Source organism: Chelonoidis abingdonii, chromosome 1 (assembly GCF_003597395.2).
Source record: "Chelonoidis abingdonii isolate Lonesome George chromosome 1, CheloAbing_2.0, whole genome shotgun sequence".
Taxonomy (NCBI): domain Eukaryota; kingdom Metazoa; phylum Chordata; order Testudines; family Testudinidae; genus Chelonoidis; species Chelonoidis abingdonii.
This window is the reverse complement of record NC_133769.1, coordinates 2,762,404-2,780,572: the sequence shown is the minus strand read 5'-3', so window position 1 is coordinate 2,780,572 and position 18,169 is coordinate 2,762,404. Positions and strand designations below refer to the sequence as shown.

At 49.6% G+C, this 18,169-nt stretch overlaps 1 protein-coding gene across 1 annotated transcript; it reads left to right on the top strand.

Moving 5' to 3' along the window:
• The first annotated feature begins 11,030 nt into the window (after positions 1-11,030).
• On the top strand, positions 11,031-13,277 carry LOC116835051 (tubulin alpha chain-like). The gene is made up of 3 exons (XM_032797508.1): positions 11,031-11,259; positions 11,633-11,781; positions 12,300-13,277. The coding sequence occupies exons 1-3, from the start codon at positions 11,031-11,033 to the stop codon at positions 13,275-13,277; spliced, it is 1,356 nt and encodes a 451-aa protein (XP_032653399.1).
• Positions 13,278-18,169: the final 4,892 nt, after the last annotated feature.

Sequence of the window (18,169 nt, the reverse complement as noted above, 5' to 3'; positions counted from 1 at the left end):
AGCTGTACTTACAAGGAACACTCCTTGCTTTTGTAAGCTATAAGCCCTTCCAAAAAGAAAAAGCACCCCCTAAAACCCACCGCTTGCATTAGATCCCAAGATAAAGTAGCAAGGCACACATAGCCAGAGACTTTACAGTCTCCAGCCTGTTCACAAACTGACCCACAAAACCTCCATCATAGAAACCTCCCATAGCAATTGAGTCTAAGCACTTTCTTGGATGCAGTTTCTGATAGCTCTCCTGCTGTAGCTTACTGGAACTTTATAGCCTGCTTGCAAGGGGCTCCACCTGAAGAGGGGGAAGCTGCTTGCAAGTTTAAAGCTGCAGAGCCCCTTCTTGGGGGGTGTCCGAGACATTAAAACCTCTGTGTGTATTCACAGGGGTGCAGTGCTTAGTCCGTTCTCCTAGGTGTTGCCTTCAAAGACAAATTGGATGCTCTTGGGATGACGGATGCTCTGGTGACAGCAACTAGCCTAGGCCTTGAGAGATGCCCGTTCCAGCATAGGCTTCCTGTGGGACTTTGGGCAAGTCACTTGGGCCCCAGATCCACCAAGGGATTTAGGTGCCTCATTGATTTCAATAGGCATTAGGTGCCTAAATCTCTTTGGGGATCAGGGCCCCCGTGTCTCTTGGCTCTCTGTACAATTGGGATGACAGCTCTTCCCTCTCACACCGGGGGGCTGTGAGAATAAATATACTAAGGATTGGGAGCTGCTCCAGTACTACAATATTGATCCTGTGACTGCTACCAGCAAATGTCCCCAGCGGCCCACGATGGGACACTAGATGGGCAGGGCTCTGAGTTACTGCAGAGAATTCTTTCCCCAGTGTCTGGCTGGCGGCTTGCCCACATGCTCAGGGTCTAACTGATCACCATATTTGGGATCAGGAAGGAATTTTCCCTGAGGTCAGACTAGCAAAGACCCTGGGGGCAGGAGGGGGGAGGTTTCACCCTCTTCTGCAGCCTGGAGTCACTTTCAGCTGGAGTAAGTGGTGGATTCTCTGTAACTTGAAGCCTTGAATCCATGATTTGAGGACATCAGTAACTCAGCCAGAGGTGAGGGGTCTGTTACAGGAGTGGGTGGGTGAGTTTCTGTGGCCTGCGATGTGCAGGAGGTCAGACTAGATGATCATGATGGTCCTTTCTGGCATTACAGTCTATAAGTACAATAACAGGGATTATGTATGTACCAGGGTAGATGGTCTCAGTCCATAGTGGATGTTTGGCCACATCACCACCCCTTGGCAGGCTGTGCTTTTAGCTGGTAGTCCCTGCTCAGGCAGAGAGGATAGGCTGCAGCCTTGGGGTGAGGTTTAGCCGGGCACTGCTGCATTGTGAAGGATCCTGCAGCGCTGGCCCCAAGCTCGCAAGGAGCCCGGCAGAGCTCATTTCGGGATCAGAGTCATCACCCAACCCACCATGGAGGGGCAGTCACCTTGGAGGTGACATGGTGGGTCTGTTTATTGGTCCAAGGGTAACCCACCCCAGCAAGTGTGTTTTGCATCACCCTCCAGTGGCTGGTTCACTAGAGCAGCGGTTCTCAAACTGTGGGTCGGGGCCCCAGTGTGAGTTGGGATCCTGTTTTAATGGGATTGCCAGGGCTGGCTTAGACTTGCTTCAACCCTGGGTGGCAGGGTTCAGGTTATAGGCCCCCTGCCTGGGGCTGAAGCCCTTGGGGTTCGACTTTGGCTCCCTGGCCTGGGGTGGTGGGACTTTGGCTTGGGCGGGCTCAGGCTTCAGTCTCCCCTCCTGGGGTCCTGTTGTAATTTTTGTTGTCAGAAGGGGGTTGTGGTGCAATGAAGTTTGAGAACTCCTGCACTAGAGGATAACAATCTGCTTCTGCTATTGGTTAGTAGAGTTACTCCTTTATCTCCTGGTGGGAGGTCTATGCTATAGTACTGAAGTATAGACTGCTGGGGGGGGGTTACCTAGCCTCACTTTTGAAACCCTTAGCTGCCCTATAACCATGGGGTTAAATCTCAGTAGCCCTGATTTAGCCCTCAGAGGGTAAATACATTGGCTATGAAAGGAAAGAGAATGACTAGAGGACCAGGCACTGGGCTGGAACTCTGGAAACATGCATTCAATTCCTGGCTCTGCCAATGCTCTGCTGGATGAGCTTGGACAAGTCACTTTCCACCCCGTGCCTCAGTTTCCCCATCTTGAAGATGGGGATATAGCAATCGTTCTTTGTAAGGTAACAGACAGAAACAATCAAAGAACCAGACAGAGACCATACAGACAAAAAATAGAGAAGTGGGGACCAAACACACCCCTGTATTCATGCCCTACCCCCGTGGTAATAATCTTTGTACAAAATGTGCCTTGTGTGGTATAATTTGAAAATTAATAACTCACTGGTCAATAATCTCATGATGAAATGTGTGTAGCAACCTTAGATGTAAAGTTATGAATAGAAGCTGAAATCATGACTGAAATGTGTTTACCAGACAAGTCAGGGGACGGGGTGAACCTGTTTCTCAAAGACAAAGGATAAGCTGACCCTTCTAGCCAGGTGCCATCAGAGATGACTGACAATTGCTGGCCAAGAGGCCATTCTTTGGCAAAGAAGAGGAGCAGGAATAGATTGATCTGCATTTGAGCAAACAACAACATGGAACCTCTATCACTGTGAGACTCCATGTCTCCATTCTCACAGCTGGAAGGAGCTTTATCCAGGGGTAGCCCTCAGGGAAAGGCATTTCAAAGGGCAACTGGACCATAAAAGGGAGGGCAAAACCGCCCATGGGGGTGGGAGGCAGCGTGGCCCACTGGTTAGAGTGCTGCCATGATCCAAAAATATGGCCCAGCACCTCTCACTTCACTTCTGACCCATCTGAAGAAGACATACCCACATCTGTAGGACAGTTTAGGTTGCCGTGATGAAAAGCAGTAGGCTATTTCGGAGTTTGATTATCTGCAGTGCCAAACGCCTGCATTCCAAGTTGTGGTCAACAGAACCCATGTTGTGTGATGCTAGACTGACTGTGTGAGAGTTAAATTTGCCAGAGCTCTAGACTTTGCATGATCTAAAACGGGTTTTCCATTGAGAACAGCAGTGCCCTGTTAGTTTAGATTTAGGAAGTCGTTCAGAAGAGCCTTTGGCAGGTTGTCATGTCAGATTTCAACTGTTCCCTCCAAAGCCAGACAGGAACAGTTGAAGTACAAGATGCCAGGCTAGCTCGAATCAAAGCTTCAATTCAAGGAAAAAACAGGTTAGCATTTGCAGCTCAGAAATCCGTCAGTCTGATAGGGCAACGCCTGTGAAGAGTTAATTGTTTCTGTTTTTTAAAAAACTGTTCCCATTTGCAGAGAAGGAACAGATTAAAGAACCTAACCAAGCTTTTAAACACAGCTCAGGATATAGGTAGCTACCTTCACAGGACAAGAGTGTAAGACAAAGGAATAATACAGCCCCTTCCTTTGTCACTCTGTGCCAGCTGGGAACTCGCACAACACTGACATTGAAGAGGAAAAATTTCCCTTTAACTGGTGCTTTCTATCCAGTTACAACATTAGAGTAGGAAAAAAGAGACTAAGAGAGAATACACCAGAAAATGCACCATGGTGACAGTCCAACTCGACTCTGCACCAAACGAAACCTATTGCCAACCCCATGTCAATTTATAGCTGGGGGAGAGAGAGAGTGTGTGTGTGTGTGTGTGTGAGAGAGAGAGAGAGAGTGTGTGTGTGTGAGAGAGAGAGAGAGAGAGAGAAAGAGGCTGAAGTTGTTTCTTTATTTCCCCCCTCCAATCAGGACAGTGTGTGACCTCATACGGTTTCCAGGCTCGCTTGTTGGGTTTATGCCAATGACTTGATCCAGTCTTGGGCCCGACCTACCCAAACTTTGTCCACGTGCTTAAGTTTACCACAGTGTGTCAAGCTAAACACATCCACAAATCTTTGCAAGGCTGGAGCCATAACCTGTGGGCCTTTCTACTCACTGGCTCTTGGGGACTTTTTTCCTTCTTCTTCCTTGATGGATTCTGGTTCAAGAATAGTGTTTGATGCAAGACACTGATGCAGCAGCATTGACACAAACTCGCCGTTCGATTTGCTAAAAGGAATTCCATCCACATCTTTTGCTCTGCTTTCAGTCTCATGGCATCATGGATGAGCACAGGCCATTATTCAGTGGTTTGGAACTTACCTCCCATAAGCCACTATTCTGACAGCTACCCCATGTAGACAGACACCGGGGGGGATCCATTCTCTCCAACAAGGCTCCATGCAAGTCGGCCTCAGAGCCTACCCAGAACTCCACTGCCTGTGTATTACTGCTGCACTTGCCAGAAATGGAGGGACCTGGAGACCCCTGGGGATAAAAGAGGGGAGAGGTGTTGGTGGACAGCTTTCCTCCGGGGGCCCTGTCACAACCCATGGCCCACTCCCTCAGTGGATCCCCTGGGGAGGCTGATCAGCACTGTATGTTGCTAACGCCATTGCAAGCATCGCAAGGCATTTTGGGAAGGGTTAAAGGTGTGAGTGTGGAACAAAAGGTTTCTTTACAGGCGACGAAAAGCTGGAGAGGGGAGGAAGGGAGAAAAGAACGGTTAACTTGATGTTCCAGCTACACCTGAAGATAAGGAGCTAACTCCAGCCCAAAGCCATTGCACACACTCTGCTACCTGCCAAGAAAGACGAGGGGGAGAGTTCCCCCCCACACACACCTTGAGAAAGGAGAGTGGCTGAATAAATTGCAGGGGCCGCGAAAAGGAGTGAGACAACAAAGTCAACGAGGGAAAAATAACCGTCTCACAGCCGCCAGTGTGTTTTGGGGAAAGTTGAAAAGGCCACAGAAATACAGTTTGGACTGGTACAAAGAGCACCAGGAACAGAGGGCCCTGAATGAAAACACCTCCACAAAAACCCAGGACGTAAAAACCCTCTCGAGAGCCAAAGCAAGTCAGAGATCACAGCAGACCCTGGACGACCCATGCACAGGACAAGAACTCCCGTCCACCCCTCCCGCCCCCTTCTTCTTACGTTACACCCAGGCTTGGCCAGCCTGGGGTCATGCATGTGAGAGTATGAAAGTGGGTTAGGGCTGGGGTACTAACACTTTCTTGCTTCCTTTGAGTGACGTGGATGCAGTCCCAACACTCCCCGCTGTTATTTTATTAATAAAGATTTAAAACTTAAACACTTGGTGTGCTCCATCATCTCCTCCCTTCACGATCCTGCAGCGTCAGCCTAATCACCTGATGCCTCAGGCAGATTGGTAACAGAAATCGGCCACAGCCCTTGGCTTGAGAATTCACTGCCCACTGGGATATGGGATACTCTGACGTGGGGCTCCCGCAGCATCTCCTCTAAACGCTGTTGCCCTGTGGATAACTAACAAAAGAGTCATTTGGGGGAGGGGGAAACGCGAGTGGGAATGGCTCTATAGCCCAGGGGTCACAGCTCTCATCCAGGCGGTGAGAGATGCAGGGGTCCAGGCCCCCTGCTGCAACGACTCTTTCATTATTGTTCCACAGTGGAATAGCCTCAACAGGAGAGATTGAGGGGCCCCAGGACAGAATACCCGTAGCCCAGTGCTCAGAGCTCTCCCACATCCCAGCTGAGTACCCAAACCACTGGGCTGAAAGTGGTAAGGGAGCTCTGCCTTTGCTCCTTCCTCCAGCCTCTTGCAAAAGCAGCAGAGGGGCCTAACTCCAAAGAGGACTCCTGGCTGTGAATCCCTAGCCAAGATAGGCACCTCCCTGCAGCCAGATTTAGGTATCTAGCTCTGTGAGGAGGTGAGGGGATTAGCACCCTTCCACACACATACTGGTCAGCATCTCCTGTTGGCTGGCTTAGGTGGCTTCCTGCCTAGCATGCTGCGTTCCACCTCTTCCTTGAGGCCCCATGTCATCCCCAGGCTCAACCCCCTTTTGCCCCTCTTCCCTGAATGGCCACACTCATGCTCCACATCTTCCCCCAATTCCCCACTCCCAGCACTTGTCCTCTGCCCCTTCTCCCTTTCGTTCACTGTACTATGCCATACAGGGCTGGACTAACTCTCCTGTGGATCCAGGGCTATTACAATTTGTGGGGCTCCTGTATACAAGTCTTTTTCTTGGGAGGGAGTCTGGTGCAGAAGGGGGCTGGGGCAGGGGATTGGGGTGCAGGAGGGGGTGAGGGGTGTGGGTCTCTGGGATGGAGTTTGGTGCCAGAGGGGGATTCTTACCTGGGGCAGCGGGGGGGAATGTAGGAGGGGATGCAGGGTCTGGGAGGGAGTTTGGGTGCAGGAGGGGGATTCTTACCTGGGGCAGGGGGTTGAAGTGCAGGAGGGGGGTGCAGGGTCTGGGATGGAGTTTGGTGCCAGAGGGGGATTCTTACCTGGGGCAGCGGATTGGGGTGCAGGAAGGGATGAGGGGTGTGGTCTGGGATGAAATTTGAGTGCAGGAGGGGGATTCTTACCTGGGCCAGGGGGGTGGGATGCAGGAGAGGATGCAGGGTCTGGGAGGGAGTTTGGTGCCAGAGGGGGATTCTTACCTGGGGCAGGAGGTTGGGATGCGGGATGGGGTGCAAGGTGCAAGCTCCAGCCGGGAGGTGCTTACCACGAGTGGCTCCCAGCCGGCAGCACAGCAGGGCTCAGGCAGGCTGCCTGCCTGCCATAGCCCCATGCTGCTCTGGAAGTGGCTGGCTCCTAGCACATGTCTGTGGCCCCTGAGGGGAGGGAGACAGCATGTCTCCGTGCACTGCCCATGACCACAGGCACAGCCACCACAGTTACTTTCCATTGGCCAGTTTCCAGCCAATGGGAGCTGTGAGGACGGTGCTGGGGGTAGGGGCAGCACACAGAGCTGCTCCCCCCCCCTTGCCAGGGGCCATAGAGATGTGCTAGCAGCCACCAACTTATAGGAGCAGCTTCGGGCCATGGCATGCAGGCAGCCTGCCTGAGCCCTGTTGTGCCGCGGGACTTTTAGCGGCCTGCAGTTAGAGGTCACTGCCTGTGATTTATTTTTGTGGGGCCCCCGTGAGCCAGGGCCCTGGGCTGCAGCCCCTAAAGCCCCTGCCTTAATCCGGCCCTGTGTGTCAAGGAACGTACCTGCAGGTAGGAGGCAGCCTCGGCTGAGCAGGGGCTGGCGTGGGTTCATGACCCAACACCTCTGCCCATCCCGTGGTAACCGGACTTTTGGTTTGGGTGCCATTTAGGGTTGCCAGGTCACCGATAACCAGGCACCTGGCAACCGTAAATGGCACCCGGACACAGAAACCAAAACCCGGACTGTCCAGGTAAAACCCTAAGCCTTAGCATTGCTGTGCCTCAGTTCCCCATCTGTACAATGGGGCTAATAACACTGCCCCGCCTCACAGGGGTGTGTGGGAGGATAAACACATTAAGGAGTGTGAGGCGCTCAGACACTATGACAATGGGAGCCCTAGGAGTACCTCAGACAGACACACTGATAGCTAGAAAACACAACGGGGCGAGGGGTGGGGAGGGGTAGCAGGAGCTACTGCAGTGAAAATAACAGTAATAATGACAGCAGCTTGTTGGAGAATTTTAGGTGAAGTGACTCCTTGTTATTATGATTGAAGACTGGGTTTTAAATCCTATCCTGCCACGCCAGCAGCTATACAGCTGTCTTCGGGCTTTCTCTATAGCATCCCTGCCAAGCCACATGCTGTTAGCAATGGGTTGGAAAATGAGCTCTGTCCTTTTAAGACACACCCCTCCCCTCTGCCCAGCTGTGATTGTTTGCAGAGGGGGTTATAAGTGAGCTGGGCGTGCACTAGGCTGATTGCAAGCTGTTTTGTGTGGAGCTGGGAGAGTTAAGTTACCAACATGGTGAGTTTGGAATATGGGTGTTTGCAAGTGTTGGATGATAAACTGTGCTGGAGTGGAAGTGAATGAGTCCAAATGGAGCTTCTCCTTTGGTTGCTCTTATTGGTGAAAGCTGGGGTGGGTTTTCTAGGGACCTACAACTTTTGTCAGAGCCACTTTTTTCTAGAGAACTCAGTTCCCATTCCAGTAGCTAAATAAAGCTTAGCACTTATTTCAGGCTTGGTAAGCTGACAGTCTAAGTATTAATAATGAGGAGTCCTTATGGCCCCTTAAATAATAACATTTATTTGGGCATAAGCTTTTGTGGGCTATAACCCACTTTGTCAAATGCATGAAGTGGAAAAATACAGGAGCAGGTATAAATATATGAAAGGATGGGGGTTGCTTTACCAAGTGTGAGGTCAGTCTAGTGACAGAAATCTGTTAATAGCAGGATACCAAGTGTGTGTGGGGGGGGGAAATACCTTTTGAAGTGGTAAGTATTGTAACCTTCTGGGGGCAGGGATCATTTTTTGGTTCTGTTTGCGCACAGTACCTAATGCAAGGGGACATTGGCTTGTGAGGTAGGGCTCCTAGATACTCTTGCAATGCAAATAGCTACAGCATTTGAGGAGGGGCAGATTTTTTCCAAAGAACTCTTAGGACCCCTTGGAAACTCCGCTGCTTTACTTGATGCCTGAATGGGATTGATCTCTGGGAATGAGAAGATCTGGCCTATGGCAGACTAGGGGCTGGTACTTCAATTAAAACAGAAACAATCCCTCCCCCCTAACAGAAGTCAACAGTAAAAATTCCAAGTCAATGAGTGGGTCTCTGGTAGATAACTACAGACTAAGCTTGATGCTTGCAAGCTGGATTGTTTGCTGTGTGGGGGAGGCAGGGCCTCTGTATGCAGGAGAATTTAGGAGACTGGGTTCTAACTGTGGGATAATGACTGGTGGCCCTATCCTGCCTTCACACTTCTCTGCAGCTAGGGCACCGTGACTGTATATGGGCCTATTACCTGAACTGGATCTACATCAGCATTGCAAAGCACTGCACCAATATTAACTAACCAGCCCCAGTCTGGGGGTGGGGGAATGTTCCCAGCCTACAGAGAGGGCCACAGGGATACAACCATGAATCTAGCATTAGCTCAGGCAGCATCTTAGTGGTAAAGCAGGAATTAAATGGGGTAGTTGGAGGCAGTGTGACCTGGTCTGGGACTCAGGAGACCTGGATTCTACTCCTGGTTCTGCCACAGGCCTGCTGGGTGACTTTAAACAAGTTCCTTCCCCAATCTGTGAAAAGGGGATAATGAAGCATCCTCAAGCCCTGCGTCAGGAATGACTTTGGGGAAGTATTATGGCCTGTGCTAGCTAGGAGGTCAGACTAGAAGGTCACCGAGGTCTTTTCTGGCCTGGGAATCTAGTTTCTGACTCTTAATTTTGTGTTCAGTCTATTTCAGTTATCAGAAACTGAGTAGTTAGAATATCATCCATGTGCCTGGAGTTTACTAGCCCAGCCCCTGCTCTGAGCAGCTCACATTCTACATAGATTCCTCCTGACTATGCAGCAAGGAGCTGTTTAAAAACTGATCTATCTGGAGTGACAAGCCCCCATTTACTGGTGCTTCTACTCCTGTCTTCCCAGTCCTAGTCCTGTATAAATTTCACCACTGAATCTAAACTGTCCACATGCCTATGGAGCCAACTGTCTCATCTGAATAGTTCCCTGAATTGGAAAAGGACTAGACGCTTGCCTGACTAAAATTCAATTAATAGCTTGAACCCCATCCAATGGGGGGAGAGAAGCTGGATGATCTAACATGGTTTCTTACTTGTAACTTAGACCTAAGCCTTCCCTGTCTGGACTAATCGTTGGTTTCCCGCAATGAACAGGCACAGCTCACCTCAGGATAACCTTAACACTGAGCATATTGAATGTTCTTTCTTAGCTAGCACAGCTGCAGGAAGGCTTGAACTCCATTGATGGTTCAATAAGGTTCCATTTTTTTTATTCCCTGAATGCTAATGCATAGTTAAAGGTTTCAGAGAAGTAGCTGTGTTAATCTGTATCTGCAAAAAGAACAAGAGTACTTGTGGCACCTTAGAAACTAACAAATTTATTTGAGCATAAGCTTTCATGGGCTACAGCCCACTTCATATGATGCATAGAATGGAAATATAGTAAGAAGATAGAGATGCACATGTACAGAGAACATGAAAAGCTGGGAGTTGCCCTACCAACTCTAAGAGGCTAATTAGATGAGTTATATTCAGCAGGAGGGGGGAAAAACTGTTCCAAACCAACTCTGCCCCCTTGTGTTCATGCCAGGCAATAGGTCTCCATTCATGGTAGGTAACATAGAGGAAAGAACTGGAATTAGTTAATGGGGGTTCTGATGATTATACCAGAAAGGAGTTTCTCTTCCAAAACTACTGGTGCCGCATGGCTCACACTAGTAAAATTAATTCCCCAGCCCTCACCAGTTTAGAGAGCAACTCCCAAAACGCACAAGGTGGGGACAAAGGTATTACTCTTTTTAGTGTCATGTCAGTGCAGATAATCTCGGTAACAGTACAGCCAGAGCAGTGCTGCGGTCCAGTATCTAATATGTTATTGCCATATGAGAGATGCATTGAAAGCATTGCAGTGTCATCAGGGTGAAGCTGGGCAAGACTCAGGATGCTCTGCCATAGTCTTATAGAACAATCCTGAAAATGGGCTGGTCTTAGGAATGTCACACCAGTCACATCTTCAGTACTGGAATTCCACTTGCCCTTCACTCCATAAGGCCAGGAGTTTTCCACTCAAGCAGTTCTGAGTGCACTGAACCATACACATCCCTTGCTAGAAATAAGCAAACTGTCTTAAATCTCCAATGGCACGTGGGCCAGAAGGTGAACAATAGTTAGACATGGCTCCAAGTAGCCATGGTAGCCTGGAAGGTAGCTCTGTCCAGTAACCAAGCTACAACCCTGCTTGTCTATCGATCGAGTGATCCTGGTTTAATGTTGCCTTAACAGGGCTGTGCACATAGGACAAGGCTGTAGTTTAACAGCTGGAAATCGAGCCCATTGGTCTAGTCACATTTCCCAGAAGTGGTGGATGAACCTCCCCACACCCAAGCTGCTCTTGAGCAACATGTAGCTCTGAGCAGGGATGGAAGTAGAGTGACGGGCTCCTTGTTTCTGGGCATGAAACACTGACTGAACCACACAATTAACACCACAGTTTCATGAATGCAACTTCTTTGTGTGCCTCTTCCCATGCAGCGGGAGTGTATTTCTGTCCATATTGGCCAGGCTGGCGTGCAGATGGGCAATGCCTGCTGGGAGCTGTACTGTCTGGAGCATGGAATCCAGCCAGATGGAATCATCTGTTTGGAGAAGTCCTTGGGGCAAGCTGATTCTTCCTTTGGGACCTTCTTCAGTGAGACTGGGTCTGGGAAGCACGTGCCCAGAGCGCTGTTCATAGACCTGGAACCCACCGTTATTGGTAAGATGCTGGAATCTGCATAGGCCAGATCCCTTCTTAGAGTTTCTATCACTGACCTGCTGGGAAGAGGGGAAAACACAACCTTCCTCTCCACTTTTCAGTAACTTCTGACATGGAATAGAGAACCCGGTGTTTGGTGGTAATCCTGTCTGAGCCCAGATCCACAAAAGCTGTTTAGTCTCTTAATTTCTGTTGGCTTCCATGGAAGTTAGGAGCCCAAATACCTTGTGGATCTGGGCCATAGTGCCCAGATTGCTGTTGACTGTGTGCGCACTACAGAAACCCTGGAACATGCTCTACAATAAAACTATGACCAAATCACAGCTCTGAAGCTGAGGCCCTGAAGGTGTTCGTGACCCCTCCTCCCTTACAGACGAGATCCGAACTGGGACCTACCGCTCCCTCTTCCATCCTGAGCAGCTGATCAGCGGCAAAGAGGATGCTGCCAACAACTATGCCCGTGGCCACTACACCATTGGGAAGGAAATCATAGATCCCGTGGTTGACAGGACTCGTAAAATGGTAAGTGGGCAACCTCCTTTTCGGTACTTCCCCTTAGAAGTCAAAGGGATGGCAACTCATGTATACCAGCCCAGAATCCCTCTGGTGAGGGATGAGGGACTTAACAGGATTGTGGGGGAGTTGGTAGAACTTCAGTCCAGAGATTTCCTTCCTGCCATGCTCCTCATTGTCTCTTTGCTGGCTGAGATGAGCTAAATATAGCGCCCATCACTCCTGGTATAAGGAGGTGAAGCCTTGACTTGCTCTTCCCATAGTTAGCCTGGAAATAGAGCTCCTTGTGGGGGCTTCTCAAATACTCCTCTAGCACCGGGACTCTTACTGAAAGACAACTGCTCATTCAGGAGCAGACTTAGTGCTGTCAGGCACCAGCCTCTCACTGGCTAGATATCTAGCTTGAAAGCCTGCCTCTGGCTGAAAGTCAAGAGGAATAATTGTATCTCACTCCCATGTGATCGTTGTTGGGGTTTACTGTGAGTTGCATGACCAACATTAGTTCAGTGTCTTCTGACCTTGTGCAGGCTGACCAGTGCAGTGGCCTTCAAGGCTTCCTGGTTTTCCACAGCTTCGGAGGAGGCACAGGCTCTGGATTCACATCCCTCTTGATGGAGCGTCTCTCGGTGGAGTTTGGGAAGAAGTCCAAGCTGGAGTTCTCGGTCTACCCTGCCCCACAGGTCTCCACTGCAGTGGTGGAACCCTACAATTCCATCCTGACCACCCACACCACACTGGAGCACTCAGACTGCTCTTTCATGGTGGATAATGAGGCCATTTATGACATCTGCAACCGGAACCTTGACATTGAGCGTCCCTCCTACCACAACCTGAACAGGCTGATAGCCCAGATAGTGTCGTCCATCACAGTTTCCCTGAGGTTCGATGGTGCCTTGAATGTGGATCTCACTGAATTCCAAACTAATTTGGTGCCCTATCCCCGCATACATTTCCCCCTCACTACCTATGCACCCATAATATCAGCAGAGAAAGCCTACCACGAGCAGCTCTCAGTGCCAGAAATAACCAAAGCTTGCTTTGAGTTCTCCAATCAGATGGTGAAATGTGACCCTCGCCGAGGCAAATACATGGCTTGCTGCCTGCTGTACCGGGGGGATGTGGTGCCCAAGGATGTGAATGCAGCTATAGCAGCTATCAAAACCAGGAGGTCCATCCAGTTTGTGGACTGGTGCCCAACTGGGTTTAAGGTGGGCATCAATTACCAGCCTCCCACAGTGGTGCCAGGGGGAGACCTGGCTAAAGTGCAGCGGGCCGTCTGCATGCTGAGCAACACCACGGCTATTGCAGAAGCCTGGGCCCGTCTGGATCACAAGTTTGACCTGATGTACGCAAAACGGGCCTTTGTGCAATGGTATGTGGGGGAGGGGATGGAGGAGGGGGAGTTCTCTGAAGCCAGGGAGGACCTGGCTGCTCTTGAGAAGGACTATGAGGAAGTTGGCAGGGACTCTGCTGAGGAGGTGGAGGACGGTGATGATGAATATTAAACTGTGGCTGCTAAAAACATATCTAACAAAACAGCTGGCGTCCCCTCTGTCACCCTAATTACTGGAGAAAGTGTTCCATGTGTATGGAACAGCAAGCCAGAGATGGCACCTCCCTGTGCTGGATGACAAACTATAATTTGTTGTGGACTGTAGACTGAGCCTGGAAACTGAAAATAAACCTCTGAACAGCAAACCTGTCCGTTTTGGTCTTTGGTTAAGAGTCAGTAGAATATAGGGCTTCTGGTTCTCTAGCAGGTTGAACAAGCAGATGTGTAGTTTGCTAGTGGCTGTAATCAGGTTGTACTGGAGGCATGTTAGCAAGTATTGCAGCCTTAATTGACTGGTCTTCACCTACGCTAAGTGACTCCCTTCAGCGGGAGTAGGCCAATTTCAGCTTTGTCCATCTCTTACACTCAGACTTTGTGCACATTTGTCTGTCCCCTGGCTCTGCTCCAGCTCGCTGGCTGGCCTAACCATCATAAGGGAAGGCAGAGCTGATTAGCCTCTCCTTCCAGCAGCAAGGTAGATGCTCTTCAGTGCTTCTACCCAGGGCTAGAGCCATCTAGGACCAATTTGTCTGCAAGTCATGCTGGATCCCACCACTTTAATTGTCTCAATTCAGGCTCCTCCTTACTGCTCTCACTCACTGTCTAAATCTTCCCTCTTCAAGCCACTGTCCATAATCTTACTCCACTTCCTCACTCTTTTTCCTCCACTCACCCCTCACAGACTGCATTAAGGCCCTCTCTTGCTTCTGCAAGAGGAGCAGCATGCACTTCATGGGACTCCCAGCAAGGTCACGACCCAGCAGTGACTCAAGTGGCTCCTACACAATCACAGCTGTGGTGGCAAAAGGCTGGCAGCATCTCTCAGGCCTGCCACTGCTGCCCAAGATAATTAGCAAGCTTCATTCAGCTGGTCTGGAGGTAGTGAGCAGGGGTGTTCCAGGTCAGGGGGCAGGTGCTCTGATTCTGAGGGCTGGATCAGGCAGGGATGGGGCAATAGACAGCCACACCTAGCACTGGAGTAGCTGTGTGTTACTGAGGGTTCATGACTTCCATTGGCAGTACCCTGTGCAGACCCTGCCTGCTCCCTTTTTGGTTCTGCCCAGGGCTATAAATTCATTTTTCCCACCTAATGCCCTACTCCATGATCAGATTGTTTTCTAGCCAAGCAGCTGGATCAGGCCTAAGCCACGAAAGGCTTGCAAGTCAAGCATCTTGGAAACCCTCCTAGTGTACACAGGAATGCTTTCTCCAGTACCACTTATTCTGGGTCCCCATACAAAACCAGCTCTGCTGGCACAAGCCCTTCTGTGCTGCTCTAACTGCATCTTCACTAGGGCTTTTGCCAGCATAGAAATACCCTTTACAAAATCACACCCTGCTGACCACTGCTTGACTGGCAACAGGTTCCAGTGGAGCCTTTGTCTCTGGCAGGCTTGTTGCCCATCCAACATAACTGCCATGACACTGAGGTACGTTTTCACTGTTCATCTTGTTGTATTACAGCAGTGTGTAGATGCCCCAGCTGAGATCACCAGGCTGCTCTGTGGAAGGTGCAGTAGAGAACCATGCAGATGGCCCCTAAAGAGCTTACTTCCTTTCCCTCAGGCTATCCCTTATCTATGAGCCTGTAACTGGGCCTAACTTAAGCCATGTCTACACTGAGTACTTTACTGGGACACTAGCAAAGCACTCCCAGTGTGGATGCAGCTATACAAGCAAAGCTGTGCTTTGAACCCACCCAGTACAAGGGCCTGTGTGAGTGAAATGAACTATACTGGTAAAAGCAGTCTGCTAGGGGCTGCTGTGTCAGCAGGGCTGCCCAGAGGATTCAGGGGGCCTGGGGCAAAGCAATTTTGGGGGCCCTTCCATAAAAAATGTTGCAATATTATAGAATACTATATTCTTGTGGGAGCCCCTATGGGGCCTGGGGCAAATTGCCCTACTTGTTCCCCCAGGCAGCCCTGTGTGTGTCAGTCAGTGATCACACCCCTGATTAGTATAGTGAGGCTGACAAGTCTGTCGTGCAGCCCTGGTAATAGAGGCAGAACTGAGGCACAGGGGTAGGGGTTTGCTCGAGGTCACACAGGGAATGTGTCAGAGTTGTCCTGAGATTTCCTTAACCCCAGGACTAGCCATCCTCTTTACTACCAGCATATTTGATAAACACTTTCCTCCTTGCCTTCTGAAGCAAGTACCAAGCCACGTTTTTTGTCTTTCTCCACTAGATGATGCTAGTGATGTGGGGAAAACTTCTTACCTATTTGGCCAGTAGCTTCACAGGGACAGTGGGCCTAAGAGCTCAGAGTGAGGAACTGAGGGGAATTGGATTAGAGGGTTTGGCTGGTGCTCTGAGCTGGCTTCTCTACTCTGTTCTGTGTAGGTTTTCATACTGTGCTCCTCCTTGTAGTGCATCAAGCAACATGACTAACAGCCCTCATGTGCTTGTCCTCGCAGCAGGGAGGAGAAGCAGAGGAGTTTTTCATTTGTATATACACATTGCTGTGTTTTGTCACAGAAGGCAGATCAAAGAAATGCACCTGGCCTGTGGAGTAGAAGGTGGTGAGGTTTGAGATTGCCCATGAACTAGGGACAAGTTTGTTCTGTGGTCTTGGACTGGTCCCTGGGAAAGTTCTCTCTCCTGCACAGAAGAGGTTCTACCACTCACAAAGGATCAGACACTTAGCCCTTGGTCAATTTGTATCTCAGATCTTACCTAAATATCATACTGTCAGCCAATCTTTAGTAAACTAAAGATTTTATTAATAAAAGAAGAGACTTAATGAATAGTTAAAGAATCATATGCATACAAGTGTTCATAGATCAGGCTCATAGCTGTGATTGAACAGACTGCTGGCTTGCAAAAATCTCTCTTGTAACCTCCAAAAGACTGGAAGGTCCTCAATCCATAGTTCAAAATACTCCTTTGAGCTGTAAATCCGCAGTTCAGAGAAGTGGAGCAGGAATGAGGCAAAATGGAGGTGTCTCAAGGGTCTTTTATATCTGTGCATGGAAAGTTGCTGTCCCAGAAAATGCTCATAGCCCCTGTCTATGGAAAGTTACTGACAAAGATAGAGTCCAAGGTCACGTGTCCACATCACATGCCCTTACATGATTTGCTGAATCACAGGAGTGCCATTGGCGCCTTGCTGTCTGAGGCAGCCTCAGGAACAGCTAGCAGGAGCGTTGATTCTTCTTAATGGCCCATCCAGCTTGTCCAGTCCCTTCACCATGGGCTGGATGTACACTGCCTTGTGGGTGGCACCCTAAGAGTCAACACAGATAGAGAGCCAATATTCATAACTCCAGATATAATGATGATAGCTGGATTTAACCAATAACCATATTTGACAGAATGTAACTTTTCCATAGACACCTTACACGATATGCTTTGTGTAAGATTTGTTGCATTTGTATAACAGTTGATAGACACAATGATACAAATGACCTCCTTCAATCATACAGCATCACAACAATAATGCCCAGAGACCAGGGCCTCATCGTGCTAGGTGCTGTGCGAACAAACAAAGAGTGCCTGTGCTCTGAATAACTTGCAGTCTAAACACCCAAAGGGTGGAGGGGAAACTGAGGCCCAGAGAGGTAAAGTGACTTGCCCAAGGCCACGTGGCACAGTCAGGATTAGAACTGAGGTTTCCTGATTCCTAATCCTGCGCCATCTATTAGGCACAGACCATTGGAAACCCCATTGTTAATGGGAGTCTTTAGTTAAGGCCCTTTGGATCCTGTCAGTGCTTTGGGTCTGACCACAGGAGGTTGGCTGTAGTTTAGTTTGAGGTATTAAGGAAACAGCCAGTCCACCCAGAAACTCAGCTGGTGGAATATTAATAACCTCAGAAGCTGGCCTGTTATTAAAGGCTTCCCCTTACCTAAGTCACCCTGACCAGCCTGGCTTGTGCTTCGCCTGCCATGCTGTGTGCTACTGATACTCCGGGTCTAGTGAAGAGGCGGCGTGTTGATAACATGGCAGCGCATGGGCCTGAACTGAGTCGGTGTGCGTGCAGTTTCTGCTCAGAAGGCCAGACAAGAAATGTGTCGCTGGAAAAGCACCTAACAGGAGGCTGTAAGTGGACATCTCTGTCCCACACACGCTGGTGTACAGCTGGGCCTGGACCCTCGGCATGTCCGTTATTGGACTTTGGTGAGGTGGGTTCTACCAGGTCACTGGTTCAAATCCAGCCCAAACCAGTTGTGACTGAAATTCATTTCCGGTGACCTACGTGGGTTAGAAACGGTGGGGCTGAGTCTGATTCATCGACAGGCATCTGCAGGACAGAGCTTGTCTGTCTCCCCAGCAGACTTTGGTCCAATAAAAAATATTACCCCCCTTGTCTCGGAGATTAGCCCCATAACTGGCCTATTAGGCCCTCTGCCCAAGGCAGGGCCTGGGGGAATGAGTTGCCTTCACTTCTATGGGTGTGTGAAGTTACTGATATAAACTGGGACCATATAGAACATGGGTTGCAACCAAGGTCCTGTAGTGGCACCAAATCCTATGTAAAGGGGGTCATATAAGGTGTCTAAGACCAGGTTATGGGTTACTGGTTATGATTATGCTGTCTGTATGTCCATATCGTTTTCGTAGTTGAAGTTATGAATATTGGCTGTATGCTGTCTGTATTTCAAACTTGTGCTGTGTTACTGGGAATAATCGCAGACAAGTTGGTGTCAGCTCAGTTTAGCCTGCTTGATGGCCCATTAAGGACCATTAGTTACACGATTAACCCATTGAGAGGAGGCGGATACGCCTTGTGACTCAGCAGGGTGTGCAGAAACTGGCCCATGTGACTGCAGTCTCCATTTTGCTGTAACTTTCCACAGTAGGAACAAAGGAGTGTTCTTACACCTGGAAAAGCCTATATAAGGCGG

What these genes read in the sequence shown, in the direction of transcription:
- LOC116835051 (XM_032797508.1), top strand. Translation starts at nt 11,031, where the DNA reads ATGCAGCGGGAGTGTATTTCTGTCCATATTGGCCAGGCTGGCGTGCAG. An exon ending in CCTGGAACCCACCGTTATTG is followed by an intron (nt 11,260 to 11,632) that starts GTAAGATGCTGG and finishes CCTCCCTTACAG; the next exon opens with ACGAGATCCGAACTGGGACC. An exon ending in TTGACAGGACTCGTAAAATG is followed by an intron (nt 11,782 to 12,299) that starts GTAAGTGGGCAA and finishes GACCTTGTGCAG; the next exon opens with GCTGACCAGTGCAGTGGCCT.